This window comes from Thalassophryne amazonica, chromosome 21 (genome assembly GCF_902500255.1).
Source record: "Thalassophryne amazonica chromosome 21, fThaAma1.1, whole genome shotgun sequence".
Classification (NCBI taxonomy): domain Eukaryota; kingdom Metazoa; phylum Chordata; class Actinopteri; order Batrachoidiformes; family Batrachoididae; genus Thalassophryne; species Thalassophryne amazonica.
In genome coordinates, this window is record NC_047123.1 from 35,317,239 (window position 1) to 35,328,709 (window position 11,471).

The 11,471-nt window shown below is 38.5% G+C and overlaps 1 protein-coding gene and 1 long non-coding RNA gene across 2 annotated transcripts; both read right to left on the reverse strand.

Moving 5' to 3' along the window:
• Positions 1 to 2,225: 2,225 nt before the first annotated feature.
• LOC117502786 lies at positions 2,226 to 8,574 on the reverse strand. Its single transcript, XM_034161899.1, has 8 exons — positions 8,479 to 8,574; positions 8,228 to 8,392; positions 6,250 to 6,341; positions 6,074 to 6,135; positions 3,763 to 3,884; positions 3,404 to 3,634; positions 2,512 to 2,745; positions 2,226 to 2,272 (listed from the first exon to the last, which is right to left on the reverse strand). The coding sequence occupies exons 3-8, from the start codon at positions 6,316 to 6,318 to the stop codon at positions 2,226 to 2,228; spliced, it is 765 nt and encodes a 254-aa protein (XP_034017790.1). The 5' UTR covers positions 6,319 to 6,341; positions 8,228 to 8,392; positions 8,479 to 8,574.
• Positions 8,575 to 8,581: 7 nt separating this feature from the next.
• Positions 8,582 to 10,190, reverse strand: LOC117503297. Its single transcript, XR_004558539.1, has 3 exons — positions 9,891 to 10,190; positions 8,708 to 8,759; positions 8,582 to 8,613 (listed from the first exon to the last, which is right to left on the reverse strand). It is a non-coding gene; the product is annotated as an uncharacterized LOC117503297 (long non-coding RNA).
• Between the last annotated feature and the right edge of the window lie 1,281 nt (positions 10,191 to 11,471).

The window sequence follows — 11,471 nt, forward strand, 5'->3', positions numbered from 1 at the left end:
GTCTCCCATTCCTCTACGCTTCAACATTTTGTACAGCAGCACAAGTAAGATGAAGAGGTTTATCACCACAATCGTCAGCGCAGGGACCACAAATGCCAGGAGAGCTTTGGATTCATTCCAGTTGAGCCAGCAGGTCCCACTTTTGTGTGTGTACTTTTTACTAGGTGCAGTTACTGCAATAGTTATGACAGTGATGATGATTGGTGCTCCATAGCCGAGTGAGAACCCAATGGCTAACATGACGCTGTCAGACATGTCACCAAAGGGAAGCGTTAGGCGATACAGCAGCAGCAGGGCTGAGGAGAACATCCAGAAAAACAGAGCCAGATAGAAAAGATGGATAAAAAAGGTTGCAGTATGGCAAGCTGGTATGTTGCCAGTTTCCGATATTGCTGCCCCAACAATAAACCATATGTTTGCAATCAAGAGCGAGACTGCAATATTGATGATGGTAATGTGACGTAGGTAGGATGTGCTGTTCCTTCTTATCTTTCTCCACGTGACAGCTTCAATGATGATGCATATGATCAAGGCAGCGATGGATATGCTCACTCCAATATATGTAATATAAGACAAGGCTTCTGCAACCTCTTCTGGTATGAAGGGTGACATCAGAATGGAGAAGGAGGTCAGGTGGCTGCAGTTGCAGGTCACCGTTTCTTTATCGCTGAACACCAACTCGCACCCCTGACCATCCCAGCCGCCGAGACCATTAAAGAGGCTGAAGTTCCAGAAGACACACTCAGGGCTCGACAGGGTGCTGTTTAGTGTATCAAATGTGAAGGAAACACTCCTGATGGTGCCACTGGTCTTTACGAGTACCACTCTCCCATTGATGACATTATCTGTTGCGTTGTTTTCATTTCTTGCAGGGAGGACGTTATCCATTGAATCAAATGTTATCAAGGTGATTGTGTTGTTTCTTTTTGACTGTGGTATATTTATCTCCACTGAAAAATTGAGATCAGCAGTGAAAGAGTCTGTAAATGTAGTTCTGTTTAAGATGATCGAGTCTGTGGAGATGTCAAAGTCTCATTGGTCAGGGACTCTGTCAGGGTCTCAAGAGAAAACAATAATAATGAGCTGCTGCTTTCATTTCTGGGGATTTCAAATATGAATGAGCTGTTTGTGGTAAAATTGGCATTGAGAATGTCCCAGCTTGACTTTGCAGCATCAACTGTTAAGATTCCAGCAGTTACCAGGAAGTGCTGAAATAAAAGAAGAAATAATAATAAGCAGAATGAGCAAGGAGACATTTTTAAGGAAGATGGTCCATTTAAGATGCAGGCAAAGTGCTTCTACCACCTACCTCACTTAAGGTTCAATTTAATGCGATTGAAAATGCCACTGATGCATTCGATACCCTATTCAGTATTAAAACAATGGCCCTAATGTTGGCAGTAGAGTTAACCACTTGCGCAGAGACTCTGACCGTTACATTTCTCAGGTGTTCCAAGAATTCTGGCAGTGTTTGTTCATCCAAGAACTACAAGTTTTACAGGAAAAACACAAAACAGTAATTACACACAGTACTGACATTACACTGGTACGTAACTCGAGCTGGATTATTTTTATATGTAATGGTTGCCAGTATCACAATACTTTCCTTGAACAATATGTCTGTTTTTTTGTGTGAAGAATTTGTGCTCATTTCAAAGGTACTCAGCAAAATGCCAACACAGAGAATGCTGCTTCTGAACACACTGTAAGATTACTAAGAAAAAAAAATCTAATTATACTGTAGACAAAGTAAAAATAAATCTATTAATAGATTTAAAAAGTCAATTCCACCCACTGGATTCACCGATTCACAAATATCACTAGAGTCATTAGAAGTGAAAAAACTATCCAAGTCAATGTGCCATCAAACAAACCTTCAGCAGTTACCTGTGACAGAAAGAGAAGGTCCTGAATCTCCCGCAGAATACAGCCATTTTGTATAACTTCCCATTCACTTTCTCGAGAACATTCTGCTATTAGATTTCAACCTCATTACGGTCACATTGTCCCACGCCCTCATCACCGATAAATCCGTTATCAAATTTTGAATCATTGACACAGTCAAAAGCTGCGAATAAAGAAGATTTTCAGGCCACCAACAAGTAAAAGAATTTGCATTAAATCTTCAGGAATGAGTAGTTCTGTACTTACCAACTGTGGATAAGATGATCTTTATATCTATCTTAAATTCTGGATTGTTTAACACCCTACAATAAATATTGCCGTCAGGTTTTTACACCCATTTTAAAATCATACTTAATTTCACTGCCGCCTAAGCACAGAAAAGAACAAACAGTCAAATAAGCAGAGAAAAGTAACATAGAGACAAGTGACAAATTAAAGTTTTTAGCAAGGTGTTGGGCCGCCATGTACCATGAGAATAGGTTGGTATTGATTCTACAAGTCACTGGAACTCTACCGGCTGGATGGAATTATGTTCTTCCAAAAGCTATAGCCTCATTTGCTGTTCTGATGAAATATTATTTTGGTGCGTGTTTGTTTCAAGTTTACCTGTTTCCACAGGATTGCTTGGATCTGCTACGGAGTCATCAGTCCGCACCAACTCGATGTTGTATATGCTTTGAACAGAGCATTCCAGTGGTACAACGATATCATGTCCAACCTCACAATGGACAGCTTTCCTGATTGTATTTACTTCGATCACTGGTTTTTCTTCAACAATGAGTGCTTTTGAAGAAACTTGAAGGAAAACAATCTCATCTTTCAACAAGCACTCATACAGTCCTAAAAGCAAAGGATTATTATTAGTACAGAGGTTCAAACAATGTAAAGTCAGCATCTGCAAACAAATATGAACAGAGTGCAACATTTGTCGGGTGTGTGGCCATTTGAACCAAACAGCAAAGTGATTTAGCTTTAGCGAACTATGAATTTGGCTTCTATGATGGATGTCGAAAAGAATCCAACCAACAGAAAACTCCAGTCAGAGAACTAATCAGTGAAAAACAAGACCATATCTAAAACAACAATCCAAAGAATTTGTGACTTATATCAGGGGATGTCTGTGTGGTGGTGGATGGTCCAGTAAGCAGTACAACTGGATGACTGATGTTTTCAGTCAGCTGATGCTGTCATCCAAAACAATGTACCAATGAATTAGTAGCATAAACAAATGTATATGATGTAAACAAGCAGCAATTTCAGCACTTTTGAATGAACTAACTCAAACAATGTGACATTGATATAAAACACATTTGCTATGGCTACATCTCTTGTGATTTGTCTTTCTAGTAAATCAGAGCTAATAGAAACAGGAAATCCTTTCTGTTCCAGTGAATACACTTTCTGCAGCAATAACATTATTAAACAAAAATAACACAGCTTAAAATGGTGGTCTAGGCTGTTTTGGTATTGTACATACAAGGAAACATTTGTTTCTTACCACTGTCACTTGATACAAGTCCAAGCACAGTTAGTACTGACTGTACAAGTGAGTTTCCATCTCCATCTGAAATGATTATTCTTCTTGAAGGGATTATTATCTCTCCATCATGTCTCCACTCTGAAGTCCAGTTTGACATAAATTTTAGGTCTTCTGGGGGAGGGCCACATATCACATTCAATTTTTCTTCAGCAATTGTCACATTAGAAGAAAACTGTAGAGGTACGCTACCTGAAAAAGGAATGTGACATTAGGATCAGAAAACCTTTCGTACTCATAATTCCTGATTTTCCCAACAGGGCAACTATAGTTAAAACTTCAAATTGTCTTTATATCAATTCAAATATTTGTTCTCTTACTGTCTACTATCATGTTGAATTTTCTTCCCAAATCTGTTATAATCCCTCTTCTGAAATTTTCAAAGTCTGCTGCTAAAAAAGAAGTTGCATTGATTGAATACTGAGCAATGGTGCTCCCAGAACTGCAAGGAAAAAAGAAGAAGAATTTAATATCAGTGCATTTCATCACAATGAGATATAACACACACACTCACATCGCACTCTCTCAGTGGCCCAGGATTACAGCTGTATTCCCCCATATGCAAAGTGAAAATTGCTACATCACACAACACTACCAAATTAACTAAACTGCTTAAAGTTTTTCTAAATACTTTTTTGTGTTTCTGAGAGCCTGTGTATGTGTTTTTGTCATCTGAGGGGTGATATTTCAAAAAAAAAAAAAGATACGTGATTAAATGCAATTCATTTAGATTAATCGCAAACCTTGCAATTAATTAGATAATATTTTGTAAGCACCTGACAGCACTAACATACATACATAAATAAACAGTGTATCAGGTTTGCCGTTGCTAATTTGCAGTACAGATGAAAGATTCTGACTTTTTCCCCAGCCACAAGTATTATACATTCTTTTATTTCTGATTTTACTTTCCCATTGCGTTGTATATTTCATCCTCTATTACGCCATGTAATTGATATGTTTCTCCTCATGAAATGCAAGTTCAACCACAGCTGTTTGTAGTTGTGAATCCATTCTCCACAAACAATCCAGCATCTGGCAGAGATGTGGAGATTACATAGCAAAAACAAAGTCCCATGTTGGATTGATCTGGTGCATCAAAGTTAACCACTGTCTTATCACTTCATCCTCATTATGTGATGTTTTTGGTGAGCTACATGATGGTAGCATTTATTGGTTGTGAGTTATGGTTGAGACAATGCCAGCTGGGATGGTCAAACCACTTACGAGTACCCACCCACATTTTTGCTGTACGAACTCTACACTGTAGCACAGGGGGAAAATTGGTGTGTGATTTTCATGCATGCATCTTTAACTTGATTAACAATTCCAAGCTTCTGCAAACTTCACTCATTTGGAATGCAAGTAATCAAACAACAAGTCAAAATCAGTATGCGCAAACTGGTACGATAGTGGATGTGGCAGGTGTTGGAATATGAAAAAAAACTATATATATATATATATATATATATATATATATATATGAAAATCATGCATATCCAGCAAAAATATTTTAGCATTTTCATGAGGTATTCACACTGAAAGGCCAAAACCACAGATTAGCCTCATTTTTATCTGCTGGAGCAGCCTTTTTGTTTTCATTTTTGTTGTTGTTGTTGTTGTTTTTAATTTATCTAAGTATTCATTTTGTACACAGAAACGTTTTTGGTACTATTTATGCCGTGCATATAAATTAAAATTACAGCAAATTAATCATTTACCCAGCAATGGCTGAAACCACAATGGAAATAAGTGTTTTCGCTTTATTGTGTTATCCATGAATTTTTTTTTTAATGTACATACTTTGGTATGTGTTGTGTTGAATTCAAATAAATTCACTATTCAATTCAGGTTGAACATATTCATATGTTTTTACTGGTATTATCTCAACAACCCTGAAGAATTAAAGGCTTTTTTACTTTAAAATCTCTTGCGTGCCTCACAGTTTTTTCAGCCGTGTAAGCTTTCTCAATCCTCAAAGTGAGGAGCACCAGAGGGACACAACTCACCGCACCCAGGTCACATTGTTAATTTTTTGTTGTTGTTTTTTGCTTCTTTGAGTATTTAAATAAATTTTACCCAGTGAACCATAAAACATTGTTACAACTCCACATGCAAATAAGATGACATGGCACTGTGTCAATAAAACATGTGATGACCATGAACCAGTGACTAGCAAATACTGTAATACTTTAACACAAATCTCAGTGAACCCATCAGTCATCCTTTGTGGCAATCTTGAGCTATTTTCATCCTCACTCTGGGCCTCAAGAATCAGTCTCAGTGCTTGTGCAGCTGTAAATCTTGGTGTTCTAGGTCTGTTGGCTTCCCAGTAAAACAGAAAAATATGATTAGAGATGGCAAATTACAATACCATCTGATGCTATAATGTCAAAAATCTCATAGATCTTCCCATAAATTACCCCCCCCCCACCACCACCACCACCACCACCACCAAGCCTAGATCATACTTGCCACACAGATCGACCAATAATTGCTAAATTCTATGAACAAATGTAAAAAATGGAAAACTTGTTAGAAAAATGGTGCACAAAAATATATGCCCAGGGTCATAAATGACCCCACTTGGTTGCTTGAGGTTTAAAATCAAATGGATGAAACTTGACTCACCGGAAGCCAGTTAACCCTGCTGCGACTAGAGTTGGGAAGTACCGCTCAGCATTATTTTTTATCTGTTAGACACAATGACATAATTTGTTTGTTATCTAATTTCACAGCAATCTCAATTATCACATCAACATTGTAACAAAAACCCAACGACAGACAGGATGAACATCAAGACTCACAGAGGTGGAAATTTCTTTGAACATTGTATGATCTGGGTTATTGAAAGATGTATCAAAAGTAATGTCCATGGTAAACTCTTCTTTCCTTTCAACTGCAAAAAATCAAAAATAAACGTTAGCACAAAAACATTACATGAGATACTAACAGTCAGCATTGTTATTGTTGATGGTCTTATTATTACACATGATGTTGTCAATGAGACTATAGGTAATCCCATTCCAGAATCAAATTAAAAAATACAATTCTAACAATGACAAACCAGGTAAACTTCAAAGCCAGAGTCAAACATAACAGCACAGACATTGAATCAAACCACATAAATAGTAAATGCTGAAGGCTTATTTGATCTGATGTATCCATGATATAAGGCCTTGAGACCCCTTGGTGCCAGTACTTATCCACAAATTCAAGAAAGTGAAGCTGATGAGTGTCACAGATTACACTTTTGGTGTTTTGGTTTGATTTCTGTGTAGTTCTGTTTTCTGTGTTATTCTATCAATGGGTCAATCATATTCTCTGTGTCATCTGTCAAATTCTCCCCTGTTGCAAATATTATCTAGCACTTTTACTTTGATGTTTCTTCTGTGTTTGTTTTGTGTAACTTCCTGTTTCTTCCCTGTTTCCACACTTCTATGTTTGACTATTTACTTGCCTATTTCACCATGTTCCCTCCTTGCCAGATTGTAAAAGTTCATCCTGCTCTCTCGCGTTATATGTCCAGTGTCTTTTTCCTCAGTGTTTTAGTCCTTCAGATACAGACCTTTGCTGCCATCCTGTCTTCCTGATTCTTGCCTGCAACTGCGGATTGATTGCTTGATTTGAGAACTCTGTTCCTTATCGTTTGGATCTTTTGTCTGCTTCTCTTGGAAATACTGTTTCTCATTGGACTGATCATCTGTGGGACTTGACCTACAGCCTGTTGTGTTCTATTTTTGATCTGACCTCTGCAGACAAGAAACCCTGTTTTTAACCGCCTTACCCATTATGGTTCTCTGCACTGTGATTGCTTAACCATTACAATGACAGTCTACAGTGTCCCCAAGATAGAACAGCTTACTCCCCCAGGCGAGGCTGGCACCCATTTACAGCTGGGTGGGCTGGAGAATACAGATTAAGAGCTTGATTTATTAAAGAGTTGTGTGTATCTCAAAACATGTGCAAAGTCCATACTACCCACAAACAAATGTGTAACCTGATGTACCAATGGTGCGCACTGCGCAGTGAGGACTGTGTATTTGAAATGTGCAAAATCTATATATTAAAAAACAAGTGGCCTCTGTATGTATTTATGCATGCATGCGGGCATGCGTATATATGGCTTCGATCACAGAGAAACTGGGGAGAGCTGACATTTTCCGTTTGGTATGCTTATGTATTTAAGGGTGAACGATGAACACTGCAAAAATGGAAATTAGATATTAGGTAACCATAGCAAACAATGGAGATTGATAATTAAATTCCAGACTCACACACCAATCCAGCAGGAGGCGGTAAATCATCTATATATTAAAAGCTAAGTGGCCTCTGTGTACATCTGTGGGTGTGTAACTTCGATCACAACTGGGGAGAGGTGACATTTTCCGTTTGGTATGCAAACGGGCAAATACGGGCACTGCACTAGTAACATGTATTGACCATTTAATGAGTTTGCCCTAAACACAGAGTGAATTTCGTTTTGTGCTGATGGTCATTAATACTGTCTGCTGTCTGCATCATGTTACCACCCACAGTCATTTGTGCTTTTATTTTTAGTAAATCACCCGCAAATCATTCATCAACCCAACTTGTAAAATTATAGAATGCCCACACAATTTAGCTTCATTCTCATCAGATTTACCAAAATGTGCACAAAAATTTCTACATGAGCATTTAAGTCCTTCCAGAAATCAACAAAGAATTTTCCAGACAGACTCGAACGTGATTAAAATCAGATGAATCCGATCATGAGGGAGAGTCTTTTTTTTTTTTTTTGCATACTTGGTGGCTGGCAGAACTGGTTATCTAATGGGTCAGTCTTGACGATGCATCTACACAGGTCCTTAGTGCTGTCATCACACCTTGTAGAGCTGCTGCACTGTCTTTGTGACCAAGTAAACTGCGCCTCACAAAAGCAAAGGAATTCATTCCCAATTCGAGGACACACTATGAAACAAAGAAACAGAAGTATTTAAACAAAACTGCTGCCATTAAATCCTAAACCTAAGCAGTAAACAAGGAATAAACCATACCTGTGGTGTGGTCAATGTTGGTAAGAGTGGCAGACTCATTGAGTGACAAAGGGGGACCGAGAGTTTTCAGCCAAGCAAGGAATTGTCCCACATCAGTGACACACACCACAGCTTCAAGTGTATAAAGAAAATCAGCTGTGAAAACATGAAGCAGACACGTTAACACACTGAGGGCACACCGGGCACACAGCAGCCTGCAGGTGATTCCAGGAAACACAATGTGACTCACTCTCTCTCTTTGCTCTTGCATGAATGGGTGACACCCGTGTGACAGCCAGTTCCTGGGGAAAAAAGTTGTTTCAGCTTTTCAATTTTGCACGATCCACAAAAACAAATTTCATTTATTACTGGTTTAACTGTCTCATTAAAAGCCACTTGCACCACAACACTTTGGACATTTTTATCCAAAGGCACCCTTCAGAGTTCATGGTGTCTCAGATGAAGGCTGCAGCAGGTCCTCAGACCCTGATCATCTGGGATTTCCTATCCATCGAACCAGGCTAAAGATCTGTCAAGGGCCATGTGTTTATTGGCATGCAATGCATTCTTATGTTAAACAAACCCACACACAGGGATCTCTGGGTCAACCCTGGGTATCGATATCCCGTCCAGGAATTGATCAAGAGACAATGTTCCTCACCACTGAGGGATTGCTACAATACCCCCTCTGGGGTTAAATGATACCAATTTTGTCTGCTTCCTCACAATGGGATCACAAGGTCATGTGCCAAGTTTGGTTCCGATACATCAAAGCATTACGGAGATATGACCGCACCGTCCTATTTGGTGTTGTCGCAACCAAAGTCTGACAGATTAACTTTTTGAAAAAATCAAACAGCTACGAGTATATAGATAGCATTACAGGGCCTTGCCTGAATATCAACTGCATCAATCTTTGGTAATATTGGACAAAATGTATGGCCTCTAAAATTTGAATTTTTTTTTAAGACTTGTCCATAAAATCCAACATGATTAAAAAAAATCTGGTGTGGTGGCAATTGATGTCATAGGGTGCACTCAAATTTGATTCAAGGAATTCAGCGGGAGCTGAATTTATTAAAATTTGGGCATAAAGTTGCCTACATAAATATACCTCCATATTTGCCCCATTAATGGCGTGAGAGATGTAGACATGAAGCTTGGTGAAATAAATGACAAATGTGTCTCCAGCACCAAATTTTACAAATATTTTTCAATACGGTTATAGTGTTGAAATGAAACGAGATGGAGAGGCGGGACATAAAATATCAATGTTTGGATACTCCTGGACAAGAACACAAATTTCTAAGCCACAAATTATGCTACAATATGTGTAAAGTATTAAATGGTTTTGAACAGCAACTCCAGAATGGCAACAACTTCCTCTATTTTACTAACTACACATCATGATAAAAATATCTATATTCTCTTACCTTGACCATATTTAGACAAAGACCATGTTCCACTGTGTCCATAATGTAGCATAAAGTCAGAAGAACTGTTACACATCTTGCCATCATGCCATCAAAACTGGAGAAAAATACAAAAAATACAACACACACAAAGCAGCTCCTGCTTATTAAAATCAATCAGTGGAAAACTTACATTCTCAAATGTACATTATAGAGTTCATTTAAGATTTAAAGTCCTTTTTAAAGTCATAGATAACTGCACATCATTTCTCTGTAGTTCAAGACTTCCTTGCCAGACAACAAAGAACAAAACCAGGCCAGCAACATCTTGGGAAAAACTGGTTGTTTCCTGCAAGATAAAACTGAGTACAGTAATTGTACGTCATTGTTACGTCAAGGAGGAAACAAACAAAAGACACCATTTTGTTGTCACTGCTGTATGATAAGATAAGAAAAGAAAAGACAGGTAACAGATGCTGATCTTAAGCTATTCCTTAACTGTGGGTAATTGTTATTACATGATATCTTTTAGTGATTCATGACAAGTCTGCCAAACCAAATGACTTGGTTTGTTACATTTGAGCGGTAGCCTTCTACCAAGTGCAGTAAACAGCGTGCCGCGCCCTGCAGGGCGGGTTTATTTATTAAGTCTGACACAAGCAGCGGTGGCTGAGGCGTCACAAATGTAACTCATTTCAAACTACATGTAATTTCAAAACTAAATCCTTACCACAGGGTTGTGTGGATTTGTGACTGTCTCGAGTTTTGGAGTGTAGCCACAAGTAAACACAAAACAGTTTATTTCTCTCTCTGTCTGTTTCCCTCTGATGGAGCCCTTTATGTACCTAGATCTTTTGTGGCTAAATTCATAGAAAGCTGTGTCAGCAGTGTTGTATGAACTTGTGTTATTTGAGGTTCGAAAGCAACCACTATGAAAACAAGTGTCATCGGGAGATGACATATCCCCCCAGCCACCACAAATCAGTAATATAAAGTGTCAGGGGATCACCCAAGTACACCATTTTGCTCAGTTTGAATGAAATAGGTCAACTGGTTCTGAAGATGAGACGAGACAAGATACGATAAGATCCACTTTATTTATCCCGAAGGAAATTATTTGGCATGAGTACAGAAACAGTAAACAATGTTTTGTTTTTTGTTTTTGGAGAATAAGTACAACAAATTTATTAATTAATTATTAATTATTAATTTATTTATTTTGATATTTATTACAATATCACACATAACTCTGAATAACTGAATAACTCTGTTCATTATGTATTCATCCTGCAGAAGAGGGAGGAATTACACAGTCTGATTGCCACAGGTAGGAAAGACCTCCTGTCGTGTTCTGTGGTGCACCTTGGTGGTCTCAGTCTATGGCTGAAGGTGCTCTGATAGGACATCAGTGTAGCATGCAGGAGGTGGAAGGTGTTGTCCAAGATGCTGAGCAGTTTCCTCAGCATCCTCCTCTCTGACACCTCCACCACAGATTCCAGCTCAACCCCAGGACAGAGCCAACTCTCCTGATGAGCTTCTTGAGTCTGAGAATAAAGGGCCGCTCCGACAGTCACATATTTAGTGTGATGTATTCGTGCCTTT